The 25,266-nt window shown below is 39.7% G+C and overlaps 1 protein-coding gene across 2 annotated transcripts in view; it reads right to left on the bottom strand.

The window, feature by feature from the left end:
* The window catches only part of LOC114641663 (gastrula zinc finger protein XlCGF57.1-like), a 308,826-nt gene extending 285,011 nt beyond the window's left edge, over positions 1–23,815 (bottom strand). The window contains exons 1-2 of one of the 2 annotated variants that reach the window (XM_051927420.1): positions 23,488–23,815; positions 20,475–20,775 (exon numbers count right to left, since the gene is read on the bottom strand). In XM_051927420.1, the coding sequence (XP_051783380.1) occupies positions 20,475–20,636 (162 nt within the window). In that variant the 5' untranslated portion in view covers positions 20,637–20,775; positions 23,488–23,815. The remainder of the gene's footprint in view (positions 1–20,474; positions 20,776–23,487) is intronic. The other variant, XM_051927419.1, reaches the window with a different exon arrangement.
* Between the last annotated feature and the right edge of the window lie 1,451 nt (positions 23,816–25,266).

Raw genomic sequence — 25,266 nt, 5'->3', positions numbered from 1 at the left:
TGACGGGCAGGAAAAACCAACAGCAAACAAAACCCAAAGGAAGAGACAAAATCATAAAGAGGAAAAGAAGCAAGGATCAAAAATGAAGAATCACATAATAGATTTCTTTAATGGTGTCCACAAAGTTGGACAGAGAGTTATTTATGATTAAAGTAAATTATGTATTTTATACAGTTATGGTAATGACAACAGCCGGGGCCATGCTACTAGAAACCTTCTGTTGCAGTTAGCAATGAAGCCACGGAATGGCGGCACTGTTAGCAAAATGTAAGTAGTATTGTGATAAAATAGAAATAATCGCATTATTTACTTTTAATTAATTGTTATCCGTATTCAAGATACAGCCAAAAAAAGAAGCTGCAACTTCTGCCCCAGGTGTGGTGACCCAATGTCACTCCTCCTGATTAGTTTGCCCTCCTCACAATGGCTGACTGGCCACACACATGAATGCTGTTTATAAGGACTGCCCTGGGCTCTGATGTGATGAGGAGTGATTGGTGTTTTACACAGATGGTCTTAGAGAAAATGGGATTCTTAAAATGGGTCACATCTCTCTGTACAACCAACACTCTGGAAAAGATAAGTTAGAAGATAGATTAATTTGTTACTCAGAAGATATCAACAAAAGAGTGCAACAACACAGGCAGTTAGGGGTAAAAGAAATCAACGTTGTTAAACATTGATAAATTAGAATATTTTCTTAGTTTAAAATACTGTGATGTTTAACTGACAAATGAGCAGAACCCACGATTCTCAGTATGCAATGGTGTGATGCATCGACTGCCCTGGATGCATTTTAAATACAAATAGATTTTCAATTATAAGGTATCTGATGCAATGTCATATATTGATTTCTTTATCCGTCCACTCCTTGTTCATAAATAATTCGCAAACATTAAATGTGAAATAGAACAGAATGTTGACATTTGAATGACTACATAACTGATGGAAGGTTTCGTTTTATTTCCTATAATTTGAAGTTCTAATGAAACATTCTGGACACTTTGTTAAATTCTAAAGCCACAGGCAGAAATGCTTGTGCTGATTTAATTAGTCAAATATTAGCTTAAAGAAACATAACTGGTATATGTAGAAAGCTTTTGGATAACAAGATATGTTAGTATGTACATTTCAAGAGAATTCCTGCTGATAAAAGTAACATTTGAAATAAGTTTAGGAACTTTATGTGGGAAATGATAAAATATATTTTATATTAATTACCCCGCTAGCCTTAGAGAAAGTGAAATATGAATTTCTTTTGTAAATGAGTTAAAATCAGAGACTGCACATATTTGAAGAATATTATGAAATTAGGAAAAGGGAATGTGAAGCCTCTCTGCTTTAGTTCAGTTTTGTTCTCCTCTCTAACACAATTAGGAATTCACCAGTCCAGAGTGTGGAATTCTTCCTTGACTTCTGCTTGCTGTGCTGACTGAGTGAACACTGGCGCTGCATTGCCATCCATTAATGGGTACAGTGAACAGAGAGACAAACTAATTTATAATATTCTTAATTTCTAATGGAGCCATCATAGAACGTGGCTCTTTACCTAATAAACTTCACACCACTCCGCCTTCTCTCTTTTCTTGTTTTTGTGGTTTCCCATTCCTGGACGTATTTGTGTTTTCAGTAAGAGACTTACAGTATGACATTCGGCTCTTAATCAAGTTGTTATATTTACACGATTGGTTTTTAGGGTTCTTACTGCCTGATACTGTACCAACTTGCTCCATATTTCCTCTAAAAATAAAATAGTAATAGAAAAACTAACATAAGTGTCAATGGGGGGGATTTTAGGATGAGCTACAGTAAATTAATTTTAATTTTAGTTTTTGAGGCTAAGCAGCAAAGATTATGTACTGAAGGGCCTGTGTCTCTTCGGAGAATCCTTGGGTACTGCTGGTTTGACTTTGTGTTGAATGAGCATTTGCTCATGGAGTCCTGAATGAGACACATGACCTGCACTGCGAGGGAGCGTCAGTTACAATAGTACAGACATGTGGGGCGATTCCTCAAAGTTGATCCTCATTGTTGAGGATCCAAGCGGCGGGACCAGGCCAAGGGGACACCCACGTAACACCTGGCTGTGGCAGATAGAGGGTCACTTCCAGGATGGTGAGCCTGGACCACGTGTCTGACTGTGGGTTAACTAACAAGAATCCCGAGTTATTTCGTTGTGTGGTGGGTGCGGCAACACGCTGTACCAGTGCATACACTCCAACCTGACCTGACCGCTTATGTGCCAAAAATTTGAATATTGTGAAACCAATTGAATGCTTTTCCCTTGGTATATGTTAAGATTTACTTTATTTTTGTGATGATTTGCCTGATACAATGGATATGATTTTAATTGAGTGGACTTTGCAACAACAGCCAAATTGTATACAGTGATCCCTCGCTATATCGCGCTTCGCCTTTCGCGGCTTCACTCCATCGCGGATTTTATATGTAAGCATATTTAAATATATATCGCAGATTTTTCGCTGCTTCGCGGGTTTCTGCGGACAATAGGTCTTTTAATTTCTGGTACATGCTTCCTCAGTTGGTTTGCCCAGTTGATTTCATACAAGGGACGCTATTGGCAGATGGCTGAGAAGCTATCCAGCTTACTTTCTCTCTCTCTCTTCTCTCTCTCTCTCTCTCTCTCTCTTCTCTCTTGCGCTGACGTAGGGGGGTGTGAGCAGGGGGGCTGTGTGCAGTTGCTTCCTGAAGGACATGCTGCACGGAGCTTCGCATACTTAAAAGCTCAAAGGGCACGTATTGATTTTTTTTATCTGTCTCTCGCTATCTCTCTCTATCTCTCTCTCTCTGTCTTCCTGCTCCTGACAGAGGGGGTGTGAGCTGCCGCCTTCAACAGCTTTGTACCGGCGGTGCTTCGCATACTTAAAAGCCAAAAAAGCCGTATTGATTTTTTTTTGACTGCTTGCTTTGCACTCCTTTGAAAAGGAAGATATGTTTGCATTCTTTTAATTGTGAGACAGAACTGTCATCTCTGTCTTGTCATGGAGCACAGTTTAAACTTTTGAAAAAGAGACAAATGTTTGTTTGCAGTGTTTGAATAACGTTCCTGTCTCTCTACAACCTCCTGTGTTTCTGCGCAAATCTGTGACCGAAGCATGACATTCTAAAAATAACCATATAAACATATGGTTTCTACTTCGCGGATTTTCCTATTTCGCGGGTGGCTCTGGAACGCAACCCCCGCGATGGAGGAGGGATTACTATATAACGGAATTGATCTTCATTTAAGAATTTATTTTGAGTATAACAGACAAATTGAAATGAGAGTTGAAGATTGCGCTTACCACCATTTCAGAATTCATAGTTGAATGTTAAAAAAGAAATTTCCCAAAAGACAAGCAGAGACTAAATAAAATGACCATTTGTTTTATTGCCAGCATTACTGTTAATAAGAGGTGCCCCTAACGAAACAGGCCTAACACCTCATGAGACATTATTTTTGTTATCCATAAGTAACAAAGTATTGCAATACTGACTGATATTGAGCTAAACCTTTGTACCTGCAGGTAAAAACTGTGTTTCCTAGCACATCAGAGATAATAGCACTTGAATTTGAACCTGGAAATTGGGCTGCAGACAAATAAATCATCCGACTCCAAGGGGAAACCAGACTTGTTAGGCTGGGTCCAAACCACAGATCAGGCCATTTACCAGTTGACAACTGGACTTCCGTTATTACAACGTACTTAAGTTCCAGTCCAAGGGATCACAATGGGTCTGTGCCGCTAACAACTCAACTGTGCTGGTGACCGTGTATGCCAAAAGTTAATTGTGGGTCCTGAATTGTAGATGGCACATCGGATCAAGAGTTTTAGATAGTAACATCCTTTGCTTTGGGGTTGTGGACCCCAAGACCTGATTTTCATATTAAACCTCCATTATAGAAGAAATTTTTGTCACATTCTAATATCTGTTTTTCTACAGCAACATCTTTCAAAAAGGATTTGAACCGTGGCATGATCACTGATACATGAAGAAAGGTTAATTATCTGTAGGCACAAATAAGCAACATGTATTTATTAAATATTTGTAACTATTGTTTTATTAATGGAAATACTGTAGAATTATTATGAATTTAAATTGTTTTGGGTTTAACCTGTGCAACAATTCGGATCGTATAGCTTAGAAAATGTGACTACTAAAACATGGTGAGCACTTACAGATAGATGTTTTAATGGGCCGAAAAGACAAGTTACCTTTAAGGACTGATGTTTGTTTATTACACTAGAGACTATCATCACATTGGCACTTAAACATTAGCAATTATCAGTTATTGACTTTAAAACTTAACATTAAGGGAGGTTTATTAATTGAGAAGAAGGATACTAAACTTATGGGATGGTATACAACAAGTGTTTTGGGAATAGGGGTACTCAGGTCAAAATTTCTAAATCTATTAGTATAGATAGAGATATAGTTTAAACTAGCAGCTGCTGGTGGTAATATATGACAAATAATGAATACTGTGGCTTTTTGGGCATAAGTAACTTAGAAGAGAGCCAACAAAGTACTAATTGGACACGACAGAGATGGAATAACCTATCCAAAGAGTGGGTGCGTGTGCAGTTTGTGAATTGGACAGCCCAGATACAAGACAAGGATTCCAGCTGGTGGCAGAAGATGTTTAACATCAATAAGAAGCTTGGGTATAACCCTTACAATTTAAGTGTGACCTTGGAAAACAGCCAGTGACTTGCGTTAATGGGAGTAGTGCTAATGTCTAATGAAGGGAGGGCTGACACCTACTTTCAGCAAGATAACTATTCGCTTTATTTGTCAGCAAGATAACTGCAAAGGTGGTAACCTAGTCTAAGAGCACAGCTAGATTTCAATTAGGGCAACTTTGTGGATGACAGCATGAGGTTGTGAGCATGCTTGTTGCTATAAGGACTCTATTTCTGGTCACTGTTGTACACATCATTGGAAACATAAACTAGTAAGTTTGGAAGTTCTTAAATGAAGTAAATGCTTGTGCTGTCTGTGTCGCTATCAATGATAACATTAAATGTTCTGATCATAAATGAAATTCAGTGCTAGGTACATTTTTGTGAGTTTAACATAGCTAATGTTTATTGGATAAGAAAGAAATCAAATACTTATTTTTAGAAAAAGGAAAACTATGACATTGATTAAGTGGTTATTTACAATGTATTTGGTGCTGTTACAGTGCTTTGATGTAATCAGTGTAGTAAATTATTTAAATTCATTGGTTGGTACAGCATACGTCAACACATCCCATTTTTAACCATCTTTCAACAGGTGAACATGGCAGCGCCTAGTTTACCTTGAAGGTCTTTCACATAAAAGACTGCAGATTTCTAAAGTTTGGGAGTACTTTAAACTAAAGCCAAATGACACTGTGTTCTGTACACTCTGTAAATGTGAAATGGCGTATCATAACAGCTATACAGGAGTGCCTAAGACAGAAGCATTCCAGAGTTTTCTGTAAAGACAGCTCCCAGACAGCGGTGAAAGTTCTAATTACTTTTGTTCGTTCTGTTTGGTAAATCACTGCATTCTACAAATCATTTAACTTTCTGAGCGCTGAACTTCATAAAGGACCCGTCACCCCCGACAATAATGCAGTAGAAGGCAAGTGCTGAATAACAAGACTTTTAAATTTTTCTCAGAGGAAGCTTATAATTAGTAAAAAAGATATGATCTAAAAGTAAAATACGTTGTGACAGGAACAGTGCAGAGTAAGCAGGACAACATTGTTTGCTTGTGATTATAGTGAGGTTTACAATACGTTACTTTACTCCCACTTTATTTTAGTTTGTTTTTTTGCCTAAGTTTTTGTTATATAATCTGAATTGTTAGTTGAATTGATAAGTTGTGTTCAAGTGTTACTGAAACTGATCTTCACACCAATGTTGGACTGATAAACAGACTGTTCGTGTGTTATTGAAATCTGATTCAAACAAACTCCACTGGTACTTGATCTTACGTATTTGCAATTATGTTGTATTGCTAAGCAGATCAGATCTGTAATATCAGATTCAAATTGCACTACTTTTATAATCAAATGTTTATTCATGAACTGACACTGCTCAACAAAGTTTTTGCTTCTTGAACACTGTTGGGTGTTTCTTATAGATTTTTGGGTGCTGATCATGAATATCACATCACAATTTACCCAGCACATACCATTTCAGTTTTGTCATGATTTGTTCTTCTATTTGTATCCAAACATTTTTGCTCCTGTAAGTGACTTATCAACAATGGTTTGTGCAGCCTGGGCATGTCCAGGTATGGGATCAGGTGAGGTTGGAAGCTGTTCTGTGGAAGTTGACATCCTGGGCAGGTGTGAACGAGCTTGACGCTGTCTCAGCGTTATATAAAGGTGGCTTGCATACACTGATCCTGCTCATTTGGTTCATATAGATACTCTGTGTGTATGTAGAGTATCAGTATAATATCTGTAGCAATATAACAGTACGTAAGCTTGAGGCTATAGATGTTTTGGTGTCAGCCGATATGTCTCGTCAATGTCGTAACAGCCGCGATACATTCTGCTATATCTGTGGTGAATATACACTTGCTCCTTGGGGACGTTGGATGACTGCTCTTGTGAAGAAAGCTTATCATCTGTATTTCGGCTGGTGATCAAGACAAGGAATGGGCGCCTCACATTAGCTGTGCAACATGTGCTGTCAGTCTGAGAGCCTGGCTCAGAGGCACTCGAAAGACGATGTCGTTTTCTGTTCCGATGATATGGCGAGAACAGAAAGACCATGTGACGGACTGTTACTTCTGTTTGACTAATGTGTCTGGTTTCAGTAACAAGAAGTCAATTGAAAGTCCTAATCTGCCTTCAGCAATGAGACCCGTGCCACATGATGACAGTCTTCCAATTCCGAAACCACCAGAGGATTGGACCTTAGACAAACCAGATGAAGAAATTGCAGTGCAGGGTACTGACAGTGACATTGACCCGGATTTTGAACCGTGCTCATCAGGCGATCTACATCTGGTAACACAGTCCGAACTGAATGATTTGGTCAGAGATTTGGGTCTGTCAAAAGCAAAAGCCGAGCTGCTGGGTTCGAGATTGCAGGAATGGTGTTTGCTGTCACCAGGTATGAAAATGTCTGTGTTTCGAGGCCGACATCATGATATAACCACATTTTTTGCACCAAGCCGTGCACAAGTCGACAGTCTCTGTTTCTGTTGTGACATTGAAGGATTGTTCTCGGCCTTGGGTTGTGATCACAACCCGGAAGAGTGGCGTCTCCTCATTGATTCGTCAATGTTAAACTTGAAAGCTGTTCTGCTACACAATGGCAACGTTTATCCTTCAGTACCTGTTGGCTATGCAGCACGCATGAAAGAAACATATGAGAATATGGAACTGTCGCTTAAGCACGTCCAGTATAGCAGGTACAACTGGAATATCTGTGGAGATCTCAAAGTCGTTGCTCTGTTACTAGGACTGCAGCCCGGAGATACAAAGTACTGTTGTTTCATCTGTGAATGGGACAGCCGTGCCAAAGAGTCGCACTATTCTCGACAGAACTGGCCACTCCGTGAAAAGTTAGTTCCAGGACAGAAAAATGTGGCACATGAATCGCTTGTCGACCTGGCAAAGATATTTTTGCCTCCTCTTCACATAAAACTGGGACTCATGAAGAATTTCATGAAAGCACCGAACAAGAAAGGCGAAGGTTTTCGTTATTTAAGACAGATGTTCCCAAGAATAACTGACGCCAAGATCAGAGGGCATTTTTGTTGGCCCCCAAATCAGACATGTTATGAGTGACAAGTGGTTTAAAGATCTCTTAGTTGGGCCGGAAAAAATTGCCTGGAAAGCCTTCAAAGACATTGTTGACAATTTTCTGGGCGATTACAGAGCCCCAAACTCCATTCAGCTGGTAGACAAACTTCTCAAAGCATACAAGACAATGAAGTGCAACATGTCACTCAAGAGTTCCTACGTGATGTAGTAAAACCAAAACTATATTTGTGCATACCCAGTAGGTACCTGTCACAATCAGCAAAACTTTTTAGGAAGCAAGACTTTTCAAAAAATTGTTGTGCAGTGAAATTTTGATTTGAAAAGATTTTGAGTTTGCATCCCTTTTTTCAATTTGAAACACAATACAGTGTTGATATTCTAACGATAAATGTTTGTCAGGTTTGCATTTTGGTACTTGTTAGATTTTCAACTGAGTAATACAAATTATTATTGTGGACCAACAAGTTTGTTACGTGTTCTGCTGCTTTATTCTATTAAAAGAACTCAGAACCACAGATGGCTTATTACATGTGGTGTTTACTTCCTCCATCGATATTCCATAACTAGCCGTGCCCCGTGGCCCCACCACGTATAGTGAAACAGGACAGTGAGGAGGTCTCAGCCCGACTCCCCACTCCTGACGTCACTCTTCCTCCTTCCCTCGGCCTGCAGGCTCTGTCTCGGATTAGCACGAATATATCGTTCCTGCAAGCGAACTACAATTCTTAGCGCGATGAGAGAAGTCACAGAATCAAACGGAATGTTCAAGGAAATGATAGAAAAAAACCCTTAAGTAGTTCTCTCGTTCGCTAGCTAAGCAGAGGTAAGGTGCATGCCCCATGACTGGCGCGTGAGTGAGGAGGGCCGCGCCCCCCTTCCCTCAGCCTGCTCCGTGTCGCTCAGATTTGCGCAAATAAATCGGTACCACAAGAGAACTACGATACTTAATGCAATGAGAGAAGTCGCAAAATCAACGGAATGTTCAAGCGAGATATAGAAAAAAAGCCGATCTAAATCTGTTAAGTAGGTCTCTTGTGAAAAGAGACAGACAGACAGACGGATGTTGGATTTTTTATATATATATATATATATATATATATATATATATATATACAGTGGTGTGAAAAACTATTTGCCCCCTTCCTGATTTCTTATTCTTTTGCATGTTTGTCACACAAAATGTTTCTGATCATCAAACATATTTAACCATTAGTCAAATATAACACAAGTAAACACAAAATGCAGTTTGTAAATGGTGGTTTTTATTATTTAGGGAGAAAAAAAATCCAAACCTACATGGCCCTGTGTGAAAAAGTAATTGCCCCCTGAACCTAATCACTGGTTGGGCCACCCTTAGCAGCAATAACTGCAATCAAGCGTTTGCGATAACTTGCAATGAGTCTTTTACAGTGCTCTGGAGGAATTTTGGCCCACTCATTTTTGCAAAATTGTTGTAATTCAGCTTTATTTGAGGGTTTTCTAGCATGAACCGCCTTTTTAAGGTCATGCCATTGCATCTCAATTGGATTCAGGTCAGGACTTTGACTAGGCCACTCCAAAGTCTTCATTTTGTTTTTCTTCAGCCATTCAGAGGTGGATTTGCTGGTGTGTTTTGGGTCATTGTCCTGTTGCAGCACCCAAGATCGCTTCAGCTTGAGTTGACGAACAGATGGCCGGACATTCTCCTTCAGGATTTTTTGGTAGACAGTAGAATTCATGGTTCCATCTATCACAGCAAGCCTTCCAGGTCCTGAAGCAGCAAAACAACCCCAGACCATCACACTACCACCACCATATTTTACTGTTGGTATGATGTTCTTTTTCTGAAATGCTGTGTTCCTTTTACGCCAGATGTAACAGGACATTTGCCTTCCAATAAGTTCAACTTTTGACTCATCAGTCCACAAGGTATTTTCCCAAAAGTCTTGGCAATGATTGAGATGTTTCTTAGCAAAATTGAGACAAGCCCTAATGTTCTTTTTGCTTAACAGTGGTTTGCGTCTTGGAAATCTGCCATGCAGGCCGTTTTTGCCCAGTCTCTTTCTTATGGTGGAGTCGTGAACACTGACCTTAATTGAGGCAAGTGAGGCCTGCAGTTCTTTAGACGTTGTCCTGGGGTCTTTTGTGACCTCTCGGATGAGTCGTCTCTGCGCTCTTGGGGTAATTTTGGTCGGCCGGCCACTCCTGGGAAGGTTCACCACTGTTCCATGTTTTTTGCCATTTGTGGATAATGGCTCTCACTGTGGTTCGCTGGAGTCCCAAAGCTTTAGAAATGGCTTTATAACCTTTACCAGACTGATAGATCTCAATTACTTCTGTTCTCATTTGTTCCTGAATTTCTTTGGATCTTGGCACGATGTCTAGCTTTTGAGGTGCTTTTGGTCTACTTCTCTGTGTCAGGCAGCTCCTATTTAAGTGATTTCTTGATTGAAACAGGTATGGCAGTAATCAGGCCTGGGGGTGGCTACGGGAATTGAACTCAGGTGTGATACACCACAGTTAGGTTATTTTTTAACAAGGGGGCAATTACTTTTTCACACAGGGACATGTAGGTTTGGATTTTTTTTCTCCCTAAATAATAAACACCATCATTTAAAAACTGCATTTTGTGTTTACTTGTGTTATATTTGACTAATGGTTAAATGTGTTTGATGATCAGAAACATTTTGTGTGACAAACATGCAAAAGAATAAGAAATCAGGAAGGGGGCAAATAGTTTTTCACACCACTGTATGTATATATATATATATATATATATATATATATATATATATATATACACACACATATATATATATATATACAGTACTGTGCAAAAGTTTTAGGCAGGTGTGAAAAAATGCTGTAAACAAAGAATGCTTTCAGAAATGTAAATAATGATTGTTTATTGTTATCAATTTACAAAATACAAAGTGAGCGAACAAAAGAAAAACCTAAATCAAATCAATATTTGGTGTTCCTACCTTTTGCCTTCAAACCAGCATCAATTCTTATAGGTCCACTTGCACAAAGTCAGGGATTTTGTAAGATTCTAGTCAGGTGTCTGATCAACCAACTCTACAAAACAGGTGTTAATGATCATCAACGTCACACGTAGGTTGAAACACAGTCATTAACAGAAACAGAAACAGCTGTGTAGGAGGCTTAAAACTAGGTGAGGAACAGCCAGACTCTGCTACCAAGGTGAGGTTGTGGAAGACAGTTTCATGTCATAGCAAGACTGAGCACAGCAACAAGACACAAGGTAGTTCTACTGCACCAGCAAGGTCTCTCCCAGACAAAGATTTCAAAGCAGACTGGGGTTTCAAGATGTGCTGTTCAAGCTCTTTTGAAGAAGCACAAAGAAACGGGCAACGTTGAGGATCGTAGACGCAGTGGTCGGCCAAGGAAACTTAGTGCAGCAGATGAAAGACACATCAAGCTTATTACCCTTCGAAATTGGAAGATGTCCAGCAGTGCCATCAGCTCAGAACTGACAGAAACCAGTGGGACCCTGGTACACCCATCTACTGTCCGGAGAAGTCTGGCCAGAAGTGGTCTTCATGGAAGAGTTGCAGCCAAAAAGCCATACCTCCGACGTGGAAACAAGGCCAATGGACTCAAGTATGCACGAAAACATAGGAACTGTGGTGCCGAAAAATGGCAGCAGATGCTCTGGACTGAGGAGTCAAAATTTGAAATATTTGGCTGTAGCAGGAGGCAGTTTGTTCATCGAAGAGCTGGAGAGCGGTACAATAATGAGTGTCTGCAGACAACAGTGAAGCATGGTGGAGGTTCCTTGAATGTTTGGGGCTGCATTTCTGCAAATGGAGTTGGAGATTTGGTCAGGATTAATGGTGTTCTCAATGCTGAGAAATACAGGCAGATACTTATCCATCATACAATACCATCAGGGAGGCGTATGATTGGCCCCAAATTTATTCTGCAGTAGGACAACGACCCTAAACATGCAGCCAAAGTCATTAAGAACTATCTTCAGCGTAAAGAAGAACAAGAAGTCCTGGAAGTGATGGTATGGCCCCCACAGAGCCCTGATCTCAACATCATCAAGTGTGTCTGGGATTACATGAAGAGACAGAAGGATGTGAGGAAGCCTACATCCACAGAAGATCTCTGGTTAGTTCTCCAAGATGTTTGGAACAACCTACCAGCCGAGTTCTTTCAAAAACTGTGTGCAAGTGTACCTAGAAGAATTGATGCTGTTTTGAAGGCAAAGGGTGGTCACACCAAATATTGATTTGATTTAGATTTCTCTTTTGTTCATTCACTGCATTTTGTTGATTAATGAAAATAAATGATTAACACTTCCATTTTTGAAAGCATTTCTTCACACCTGCCTAAAACTTTTGCACAGTACTGTATATATATACTGGTTGAAATACCCAGCATTGTATTTTTTTTAATTGTTTGAGAAAAATATAATTAAAAAAAAAACACAACTTTAAAAATAAATTAACAAACAATGAAGAGTCATTAATGTGCTTGTCTTGTATATATGTTATCATCCAGTTGACGCTCGGAACCGGCCAACTCTATTTAATTTGAAAAGCAACAGGGGTGTGGTGGTGCTCAAACATAAAGAATGCTGGTAGTCACCTCCAGTTTGCCCTCTGGTGGTTGTTCCGAATGTCAACTGGATGATAACGTGCATACAAGAACACAAGATCACCCCCCACCTCCACCCAGAAGGGCGTGGGTTAGGGTTGATTTCACCCTACAGTATTTTTTGTCGACCAATGAGAAACATGTGTACCAAGTTCCATGAAAATCGCTTCAGCTGTTCAGAAGTGATGCTGGAACATACATACATACACACTCATACATTGACTTTTATATACTGTAAATATATATAGCTGAAATATCCGGCGTTGCCCGGGAGGAAAATAAAGCATTTTTTTTATTGTTTTTAATTGTTTGAAGAGTATATAATTAAAAAAAAAACACAACTTTAAAAATAAAATTAAATTAAGAAACATTGCAGACTCACTAATGTACTTGTCTTGCGGACTTGTACGTATTTTATCATCCAGTTGACGCTCGGAACTGGCCAACTCGATTTAATTTCAAAAGCAACAGGAGCCCGTGGTGGTGCTCAAACATAAAGAATGCTGGCAGTCACCTCCATTTGCCCTCTGGTGGGCGTTCCGAGTGTCTACTTGATGATAACGTGCATACAAGACCGTAACGTTACCCCCCACCCTACCCAGAAGGGGGTGGATTAGGGCTGATTTCACTCTAACAGTATTTTTAGTCGACTAATGAGAAACATGTGTACCAAGATTCATGAAAATCGCTGCAGCTGTTCAGATGTGATGCTGGAATTATATTTTATCTACACTAATAAAAGGCAAAGCCCTCACTCACTCACTCACTCATCACTAATTCTCCAACTTCCCGTGTAAGTGGAAGGCTGAAATTTGGCAGGCTCATTCCTTATAGCTTACTTACAAAAGTTAGGCAGGTTTCATTTCGAAATTCTACGCGTAATGGTCATAACTGGAACCTCTTTTTTGTTCATCTATACTGTAATGGAGGAGGCGGAGTCGCGTATCGCATCATCACGCCTCCTACGTAATCACGTGAACTGAAAACAATGAAGAGATTTACAGCACGAGTCAAACACGGGAACGAAGGTAAATGACGTTAATTGTTGAGTGTCTTTTAATACTGTGTAAGCATACATATTAACACATGTGCAATTAAATGTGTGCATTTACGGGGTGATTTCTCAGGCTTAAAAGCTCGCCTTTTATTAAAAGGGTAAATGCTAACTGTTTTCATTCTGAAGGGCACAAACCACGTTGGATTTCAGCCGTTAAACGCGCAAAAATGTTGGTACACCAGATAAATAAGCGCAACATATTATCAGTTGTATTGTATGCTTACAATACATATAGAAATGTGTTAATCATTAACTAATAGTATGGGATGGTGTTTTTCGACTCGCACCTTGATTTAAACGATTCCATGTCTTGGTGGGTTTGCGTAGCTTATTGTCAATATCTTTACACCTCTTTTTAAGACTTATTGACTGAAACGGGCTTTCACGAAAAAAGTTAGGGCTTTGCTACAGGATACACCCTCCACAAGTTAAGGAAGTAAAAATAAAGGTATATATTTCTGTTTTATTTAAACCTTTTAAGTTCGTATGCATAGCCCCATTTGGATGTTTTAGTTTTTTTTTTTTTCTTTCTTCAGTAATATTTAATCTCCTTAAAGAAAAACAACATATGCATTTTACTTTTTTTGTATCTCTTTAGTAATATTTTAGTGTAAAAAGGATAACCAGTATTTAAACCTTTTATGTTACTTTATACATTTATTTTACACAATGTTGAAAAATTAATAAGAAAGCTACATATTTTGGCAGCTGCTGCTTTAATTTTCAATGAAATGAAAAAAGCTCTCCAAGACAAAACCTCAATGAAGAAGAAACAGTTTGCACTATCTAAAAAGGAGAAACCCTCATTTATAAAGGTTTGCTGCAGATGACTTAACTGAAAATAAATGAATAGTTCCTATGTGTATAATACATATTTATCTATTTGACTTATGCCTTTATTCCAGCAACTTGCAACATCTGAGGTACAATTTGTTACATTACTTTTGTTTTTTGCAGCACAGGCAGGTGAAGTGACTTCCTCAGGGTCACACAGTGGTGTCAGTACCAGGATTTGAACTGACAAGCTCCGGGTTTGCTGAAATATTACTGAAGAAAGAAAAAAAAACGAAAACGGGCAAATGGGGCTATGCATACAAATGTCCATCCATCCATTATCCAACCCGCTATATCCTAAATACAGGAGCCAATCCCTGCCAACACAGGGCACAAGGCAGGAAACAAACCCCGGGCAAGGTGCCAGCCCACCGCAGGGCGCACACACCCACACACACCCACACAATTTAGAATCGCCAATGCATCTAACCTGCATGTCTTTGGACTGTGGGAGGAAACCAGAGTACCCAGAGGAAACCCAGACAGACACGGGGAGAACATTCAAACTCCACGTAGGGAAGCGAACCCAGGTCTCCTAACTGGCACCTTTCACTGCGCCACCATACCACCGGCATACAAACTTAAAAGGTTTAAATAAAACAGAAATATATACCTTTATTTTTACTTCCTTAACTTGTGGAGGGTGTATCCTGTAGCAAAACCCTAACTTTTTTCATGAAAGCCCCTTTCAGTCAATAAGGCTTAAAAACAGGTGTAAAGCTAAACTTGCAGCACTGCTATTCAATTACACTTGCCTAACGCCTCTCCTATGGGGAGATACTGTGGGATCTGGGCATCCGTCAAAGCACCAATCACAGGCCCGATAAGAAAGCGGGAAGCTGTGATTTGTCGTCTCCCTCCCATGTAACAATCACAGCCCGTGTTACAACGCACTATGTATGTATGTGTATATGTATATATGTATATGTGTGTGTGTATGTATGTGTGTATATGTATATATATATGTATATGTAGATATGTGTATATATATATGTATATATATATGTTTACATAACCACTTTAACACACTACTTCTCCGCTGCAAAGCGGGGGTATTTTGCTAGTAATATATAAAAGAGAGAGAGATCCCATAATATGCTGTTAATCCCATCAGCCTTAAATTTAAAGTAACAGATGCCTTAAGTTATTTCAATATGATGGTGATGCGAAAAACAATTGTTTTTTAAGGATTCGATTCATTTTGGTCTGTTCTCCAAAATGATTTGACTTTTTGAATCACCGATTCGTTCACTTCAAAAACAACAACAAGCTATATTCTAGTTTAAAATCTGTAACCAAACAATATAAACAATGTAAAATAAATAATTCACTCATAATAATAATAATCACATAAGTAAATATTGTTACAGCCTAGATGTCGAAAGAAAGACAACATGGGAGTGCTTGTATCTTTTATGACTAAATAAAATTGATTTTAATTTTGGCTTAATTTCCTTCTTTTATACCCCATCCTTTCTGATCCAACCTCCCATACATATATCATCAGTGACCTGAAGTGAGATTCAATGTAGCGCAGTTCATGAATGAACTTGCAATGTTTCTCCAGACCAGTAGGGGCACATTGGTTCATCCTGTCAGTCGGTGTGCTGAGACAGTCACAGTCACTCAGTCTGAGTAAACCGATCAATGGGAGGGGCTTGGTGTCATGTACCAAGTCACTCATTGGCTAGTTGGCGTCATGACTGTTTTGCTAAAACGGTTAACTGATAGGCTCTTTCATGAAGACAGCAGCCATTTAAGTGAAGTTAAGATGATGGCTCCAGACTGTTATGGAATGCAATATCAAACTAACATGCACTGCACATACCTCAGAAAGATTTGTTCTTTAATGTCATTATACCAGAACATTCATTCAGAGACCAAGACAAGAACTAAAGCATTCGTTCACTCATTCATCGCACGTCACTACCATAGACACAGTCTTTGACTAGCGGCCGTACTTTAGTCAAGAACCCTTCAAATGATTCACTAGGTCCCTAAACCTTTTCATTACATTTGTAGCATGCTGGAATATCGAGTTTGCTTTTGGCTCTACATAAGCCTCAAAATGGTCACAATAGGTTTGTAATTTCTTTGTGTCGTGTGATGTAGATGTCACCAATCCACGGCAGGAAGTAACTACACTTTTCCTTTTTCCCCTTTGTCTTGAAATGGGCCCATGAACATTTGCTCTACTTTCACCAACAAGTCTTACAAATCGACTGAATCCCAGACCATTCACGGTAAAAGAACCCAATGTGTTTGAGATTTACTTACCCAGACTTAACATCTGAATATTATTATTGAACACACCTTTCCAGCCTCTCTTTGCTTTTATTTCTTTATCTTTTCCTTTTGCCTCTTGCTGACCAAAATTCCAAAAGGGACAGATGGTCAAATAATTTAAATCTGATATACACAAATTCTTGTCATTTTCAATAGGAAGTTTAACACTTTAATGTTTTACCATTTTGAAACAAACAAGGCAAAATAATTTCAACTATAGTCAAGCAATATTAGTTATGCTTAAAAAATGGTGGTGATAAACAACCATATTTAAATGTTTATATTAATAATTCTTTTACCCTTTTGTAATTACTACAGAGGATTCATTTAAATTAGAATTCAGTCACATTAGATATGCAAACACAAACTCTTCTGCACCTTTTGTTTCTCATCCGTGGCGACTTTCCTGACCTCTCAATCCACAACACTCCCCTAAGCTTCATCTTCATGGACAGAGCCACCTAACAGGTGACACGTAGTGCCCACGGTCACCAACCGGGACTTGCATGGATCCTCTTTAGCCGGCTTGTCAATTTCAGTGAGTTTTACTCGCCCCCAGTCTGCCCACCTGGTTTTTCAGCAGTTCACTTCGGCTACCTGTTGTCACTTCTCAGGGAGCTGGCCGATATTTCAGCGCTATCTCAGCCAAGCCTCACTCTATCCTTTGACCAATGCAATGGGTGAGGCACTACATCCAGCTTTCGTATGGTGTGGGTGTACATTCATAAAAGGTAACATGTTTATGCCAACATAAAAAAAACAATTTGCATCTGTGTCCACTTTTCCTAAAGTAAATGGAGCAATTTGTTGTTATCAAACTCCAAAAAGGGCGCCAAGCGAGAATGAGATTGCTTTTGTTAGCTGTCAGCAGTTTCATTCTATTAATATACAAGCCATCTGTGATGCCAAGATGAGGGTGAAAACTTGTCAGTCGTAATGCAACATAAAAAGGGTCTCTTCAATTTCAGATGCCTTTCACAGTTCGCAATCAGAGAGCAAACGTGTGCTTTTTATTCTTCCTGTTACACTAACACTTGGCTGCTTTGTCACCACAGATTGGGCCGTCTTTTATTACGATTATTATTATTATTTCAGACATGGTGCGCCTGGAGCTCATGGCATTCACAGTAGCAGTAACATGATGCCATTCAACATTTTTGTGTTTGTTCTTGACACCCAAATAAAGATTTTTTTTGCGTGCCTCTAATTTCCGTTTTGCACTACTAGATGTATCTTGTGGCGATACTACTAGCCAAAGATGGTTTGCGGCATCCTGACTGCATATGTATGAGGTTCATTAGCATACTCCATATACGGCTGCTTCCGGGTGGAACTGGGCGGGGTTTGAGGCGCGCTCACTATTGGAAAGGAAGAAGAGAAAGCGGACCCGCAGTTCGCTGTAGTCGGTGTGTCGGTTAGAACACAGGAACTAATCCAACCATTGCAGAAACATTGCTTTAATGTTGAAATGCCAGAAATACACACAAGGTAGAACAACAGTACAGGTAGTTTTAGGTAGGCGAGTGTATGGTTCTAACAAGGCAAACAACAAAATAAAACATTTAGTACATATATAAATGGTTCACTATGCAATACACAAAACGTCCAATAGATGGCACTATAGCTACACAATATCAACTTAAGGTATTTGCAATTACAACGGCAACGTAACAGGTTTATATCCATATTAATACACAACATCTCAAAGATTTAATGCAATATCCCAATAATTTACAGGCCGAGTCTACATTAAACATATTAATATCCTCTATTTTACTGAATAAAATTGACGGTAATAATAATAAATGCACAAACTTAATCTTTCTCCAGTAGTAGCAGCTTTCCCGTGTTACGTCTCTCACACTCACACGCTCACTGCACACTCCACGGCTTCCACCGGACTGTGCCTCAGCACCTTAAAGTCCCACGAGCCGTTTTTACACTCACAAACTCACATTTACAAGATGATAATGGTTTGTAAGGGGTAAATTGCACAACAATGTGCTCAAATCAGCTTATATTTCACCTATATATATGCACAGTATAAATATATATATATTTTTTCATACGCATTTTCCTGTGTTTTGCCTTTCATGTATTTTCATGCTTGAAACCACACAAAGTTTTCTAAATGAGACCACGAGTGACAAAAATGGATGGAAGGATCTGATAGGTGGAGCTGAATGTGCCCGTCACGTGGATTCAGTCAAACTCAAGTTCAAGCCCCTCCATGTCCAGTGGTCACAATTGCCCCCTCTCTCTTCCTTATTCTCAGTGCTCTTGCTAATTTGCATTTTCTTGTTATCGCTCTCATTTCTGTTCCCCTGATCTTTTACAATACCCTGCAGTTGACGTGCCATTCTCAATGACGAACTCCACTCCAGAGCTTCCTCACAGATAGATAGATAGATAGATAGATAGATAGATAGATAGATAGATAGATAGATAGATAGATAGATAGATAGATTAGATACTTTATTAATCCCAATGGGAAATTCACAATTCTTAGTCTGTTGACATTCACTTCCACCCCAATGGAGTAACAGAGAGGGGCCGAGTTGACATTTGACTGAAAGGGATGGCATCTGGGACATGAATTTGGGCTTTCCTTCTTTGTTTGATTTATTTGATACAATCTGAAACTTGATTTAAATGAAACAATACGACTATCTGTACCTTCTCTTACATTAGTAAAGCACAATGGTGCAGTGGTTAGCACGGCCACTCATGGCTTAGGCCTGACGATTTGTGACATAACCATAGAGGGTCCAGGTGAGACTGAAACTATCCAACAACTGGATCAACTGGAGTCTACCAAGTCAGTGGAGTCTTTTTTGCCATCTTGTCCGGTCAAACTCTGCACCCAGATGTTCTTCATTTGGACTTCTGCACATTTTCTGAGAACATAGAATAACAGCAGGTGGACTGGGGACTCTAAACTGGTCCAATGAGGATGGATGTCAGTGGGATGTAAAGGGGCCTGAGATGGACTGGACAGGCGCCCCCTATGGGCCTGTTGTCTGATGTTGCTGCTCCGCCTGCACATCTGTGTACTGAATTGACAGTGCTTAAGAATATTATGGGATGTAACATTTCTATTTTAATCTTAAGTGCACACTGAATCATTGAACATTTCCCATATATTCGTTAAGTTTACATTATGTAATAATCAGTGCTACGGTGTCAGTGCTGTGTTTTACAAATCCACTTTCACCGTAAATGTCTGCCAGTGTGAGGATGCGAGTCTGTGGACACGATCAGCACAGACAAGTCACTCCACCTGACGATACTGGGGACAAAATTAGAAAAGGACAAAAGCATTCGGACCACAATCACTCCAGTAGATGTAACTCCATTGATGGAAGAAATGTAGGATTGTGTGCATATTTGTCTGAGACAGTCCATGAAACCTATTTAATTACAAATGATCATTTAAATTCAATATACATAATAGTGGTGATAATTTATTACATAAATAAGAGCTAATTACGAGAAAATCATGAGCTGGACACTTTTAGTTATTTTTGAGTTTGCACAAACCTTTACAGTTTAATTATTTGTTAGGTCAGCTACTGTTAGATGCTATGGACCCCAGCAGCTTGTCTCCATTTGTGTACCTGACTGCCATTTCCATCTCCTGAAAACACTAAAACTAACGCATGTACAACATGTAAATGTTATTGGTTTCTCTTTCTTTGGCGTTTAATCACATTACTTACTTGTTTCCACGTTCCTAGATGATGGCTGCTCTTCTTCTTTCCGGTTTCCTTCAAACTCAGTGAACTCCGATTTCAGTGCCACAGAATTCTGCTGGGTTGCCAGTTGTCCCAAGTCAATGCCACGATGCTGTAAACTGGAATGAAATTCTTCAGAAACCTCTTGTTTGAAAGCCTTCCCAGTTTCATGGTTAAGCGAGACATCCTCCATATCTTCCACCTTAACTTCAATAATCTCCCCCTTGCACTCCTCCTCATTGAAAACTGAAATTCTCCCTTCACAGGCCTCGGGCTTAACATCTTCTGGTGCACCCCACTCACAGTCCTCTTCTTTAACGTGTGCCAGTCTTTCATTCACGTTGTCCTCTTTGGTGGAGGCCATTGCTGTGTGTAAAACTCTTCTCTCCCCCCAAGTGTCTGCTCTTCCTTTCTAAGATGTGTTTCTCACGTGGACAGTGCAGGCTTGGAAGCCATTAAGACACCTCAGTGCAGGGCCTAATGTTAAGGAGGCGACTTTTTCTCTGTGAAAATAAAAGTGATAGAATTACTCCATAAATTAAACCAAAAATAACTTGGACACATTTGAGGGTTAACTTCCCATTAATAACAAGTCCAGAGAACTACCAGCTCAGTTTTCATGTGAGATTTGAACTGCTTTGAACCCTCACTGTTAGCCTAAGAACAACATTAAAAATTCAGGGTTTTTAATTTTGAATCAATTCACTCAGGCAGCACAGGCCTACTCAAGTTTTGTCAAAATTTAACAAAAAGTCTGGATGTGACCTAAACTTAAGACCACCATTTCAAAGTGACTCGGCCTGTAATGTACAACATGACACGACACACATCACCTACAGTGAGAACTGAAGAGAGCACGCTCAGCACAAACACGCATTGGGTGATGTTTGGCAGCCATTAGCAATAATTAAGAAGCCGACTGACAACTTCAGTGGACCTGCCTGAATGGCTGCTGACCCCCCGTCTGCTAGGAGGGATGGCTCTTCCATCTGCCCACTCCATACTCAAAAGCACCCTTTCTCACACTCCACTTCACCCTCTCTCTGTCACCCTTATCTGTTTATCTTTCTGGCATGGAGATGGCTTTCGAGACTACAATCCCCCCAACCCCCCCGGGATTAACTTCCATCCCACCCAAAATGATTTCTCCAGATCAGAGGAAGCCCTGACTTTGCTCCACAGACCCCTAGATTGAAAACCCACTGCCTGCACCTGACGCCCCCACTGCTAGGAGTGACCACTTAAAATACATCTGACATTCACACCGCTTTATCCTACACACGCTTCTCTTGCTCTGTGAATGTCTGTCGAACTGATATCTGCCATTTTGAACAAGCTGGCAAGCTGTTGTGAGCTCTTGACTTGTAGTGATCAGTTTTGTACCCTTGTCCCAAACAGTGTCCCAGACTGATGTTTACTCCCTTATGTTGACCCCCTTTATCTGTTATCTCTCTCTATACAGTCATATGAAAAAGTTTAGGACCCCTCTTAATTCTTTGGATCTTTGTTTCTCATTGGCTGAGCTTTCAGAGTATCAACTTCCTTTAATATCTACATGCCTTATGGACACAGTAGGATTTCAGCAGTGACATTAAGGTTATTGGATTAACAGAAAATATGAAATATGCATCATAACAAAATTAGACAGGTGCATAAGTGTGGGCACCCCAACAGAGATATGACATCAATACTCAGTTGAGCCTCCTTTTCAAATATAACAGCCTCTAGACGCTGTCCTCCTATAGCCTATGATGAGGGTCTGATTCTGGATGGAGGTATTGTTGACCATTCTTCATACCAAATCTCTCCAGTTCAGTTCAATTTGATGGACAGCCTGCTTCAAATCATCCCATAGATTTTTGATGATATTCAAGTCAGGGGACTGTGATGGCCATTCCAGAACATTGTACTTCTCCCTCTGCATGAATGCCTTTGTAGATTTCCAACTGTGTTTTGGGTCATCGTCTTGTTGGAATATCCAACCCCTGCGTAACTTCAACTTTGTAAACTGATGCTTGAACATCTTGCCTGAAGAAGGGGCCTGAGTTGCCTCGAAAGCTTGCATATTGTAATCTTTTTAGTTAGCCAATAAAAAGAGGTACAAAGCGTAGATTTTTTATAAACCTTTGGGCTATTTCCGCTAACCGGAAGTGGTACTTTACCTGAACACATACTCATTTTTTGTTATTCATTTATTATTTTTTGTTCATGCAGCTGCAGAGACCGATTTATTCAACTTAACTTTTATAATAATTGTTCAACACATTATTTATTTGATTTTGTTTTGTTGTTGTTTGTTCTTTAACATACATAATATAAAAATGTTGTCTTGCGGTTACTCCTCAAATATCCATCTCCGACTACACGAGAAAGTCGAAGGGAGAGCACTCCCGATTTTTCTCCAAACCTCCTCCTGTCTCTCATCTCCATAGACTCGTGTTCGGCCCACACAAGACAGACCCCTTTAATCAGGCCCTCCAGTCACACTGTTCCACCCTTTCTGTCCCTTCATAGTCATAGACGCGTATCTGAGGAAATGTCTATAATGAATGCAACAGCGCCGTGTGTATAAAAAGCTGAAGCTCTGCCTGCCGCCCCTCCATCGATACAGACGTGTCGAGACGCTTCAGGCGACCACATTTCGAGACCCACCGCGTCAGCCTACAAATTCTAGGGTCTGTTATTGACGTTTAAATGTAATGACGATTTTAAAGCACTCGAAAATACATTACAAAAACTTGTGTCACGGTTTGAATGTCACAGCTACGCACACCTCCATTCTCTGAACTCACTTATTTAAGCCCCTGCATTACGCCGGCCCTGTACAAAAGTCCACACGGCATTTCCCAAGGGGTTCTGTTAGTATTGTAAATGCTATTTAGAGTAAAACTGTGATGAAACTTGCTGTCTACAGATTTTTGTGGATTTTCCCCGCACATTAAACTCGGAGTGAATGACAAGCGCGCAGCTCACACGGAAGGATTGGAGATTCAACGTGGAGGAGTGCGCGGCGGGCGGGTGGCCATTCAGCATCAAATCGGATGGACCCGAAGGACAGCCGTGACTCATTCTCTGTTTCTCCCTCTTTATCTCCCTTTCTCCATATTCATTGCCCTCACTCTGTTCCCTGTTGTCTATCCCCAGGACTTCCCTTCCCAACTCCTGTTCCACTTTCTCCTTTCATCTCCCACCCGCCCGTTCCTCTCGTTGCTTACCGACACTTCTCGACTTGCTCCTCGCCGCTCTTTTTCTCTTTAACTTCTCTTCTTCTGCACCTTTTATTCTTAAGAATCTCGTACGACAGTCCGAGCAGTCAGCCAGCAGCATCAAACAAAGAGAAACAGAACGAGTCACCAACGAGCGACTCGAAAGAGAAACGTGACACAAGTAGGTAAACACTGCCATCTAGGGGCTGAAGGATGATTAATTATAAACGTTTCGTTTTGCTCTCTTATTGAACAGAAGTTTATTTTCCTTTCCTCTCCAATTCTCGCCAAAGTCCCTACAGCATCCACCATGCGTCTGACTCTTTTTTCATAACATACATATTACATATAGAACTATTTACAATATATTACACACATTTCACCAGAAAAAATATTTATAATGTACATAGCTGTGCACAATAAAAACATTCCAATTTTAAATCTCATATATTTTTAACAACAAATAATTGGCGTACGTTTCTAGAACCAAAAAAAAGGCGTCATACAAACATCTTCTCGCCAATGACTATTAAATAATAAATCAAATCGATTACAAATTAATACAAACACAAACTATTAATACAAAATAAATAAACTGAAAATATAAATAAAAAATAAAACTCAAAATATAGACATGGCCATGTCGTACACCCAGCCGAATTGCATTAAAGTGCCAAGGCACTACGCTAAAAGAATATATGCTAACTTTTTTCTAATAAAACTTCAGTTGCAACTCATACAAAGCCACATGTAAGAAGTCAAAAAGCATATACAGTACTGTGTGTGTATACTGTATATATATATATATATATATATATATATATATATATATATATATATATATATATATGGGAGTGCAGTGAGTGTGTACGCCTGATGAGCCCAGAATTAGGCCGAAACACGTGTCGCGTACTCTTTGCATTATTTGACAGTAAACTATTTCAACCATTCTATGATCTGCTTCTCACAACTGAGGGCATCGTGGCGGATGTTAGCTGACTTGCTGGCCAACCACAAGCGTTACCTGGTAGGTAACCACCCATACAATCAGATTGTGATTCAGACTAGGAATGCCATGAATATATATAAATATATCCATTCGTTATCCAACCTGCTATATCCTAACTACTAACTACAGGGTCACAGGGGTCTGCCGGAGCCAATCCCAGCCAACACAGGGCACAAGGCAGGAATCAAACCCCGGGCAGGGCGCCAGCCCACCGCAGGGTATATATGGACTGTATAGGACTATATATATATATATATATATATATATATATATATATATATATATATATATATATATATATACAACCCCAAATCAGAAAAAGTTGGGACAATGTGGAAAATGTGAATAAAAAAAGAAAAAAAGCAAGTTATAAATTCTCCTCAAATTTTATTTCATTGCAGACAGTATGAACACAAAATAATTCATGTTTTGTTTTGTCAACATCATTTGATTTGTAAATAAATATCCATTCTTGCCATTCAGGCTTGCAACACATTCCAAAAAAAGTTGGGATGGGGGCAATTAAGGGGTAGTAATGAGGTATAATAACTAAATAATGATGTGATTTGAAACTGGTGATGTTAACAGGTGATTGCAATCATGATTCAGTACAAAAGCAGCATCGAGGAAAGGCCTACTCCTTTAGGAGCAAAGATGGGCAGAGGATCGCCAGTTTGCCACCAAGTGCGGGCAAAAATCTTTGAAATGATGAAGAAAAACGTTTCTCAAAGACAGATAGGAAGAGATTTGGGCATTTCTCCTTCTACAGTGCAAAACAT

This window comes from Erpetoichthys calabaricus, chromosome 5, assembly GCF_900747795.2.
Source record: "Erpetoichthys calabaricus chromosome 5, fErpCal1.3, whole genome shotgun sequence".
Taxonomy (NCBI): domain Eukaryota; kingdom Metazoa; phylum Chordata; class Cladistia; order Polypteriformes; family Polypteridae; genus Erpetoichthys; species Erpetoichthys calabaricus.
This window is presented reverse-complemented; position numbering and strand designations above follow the sequence as displayed.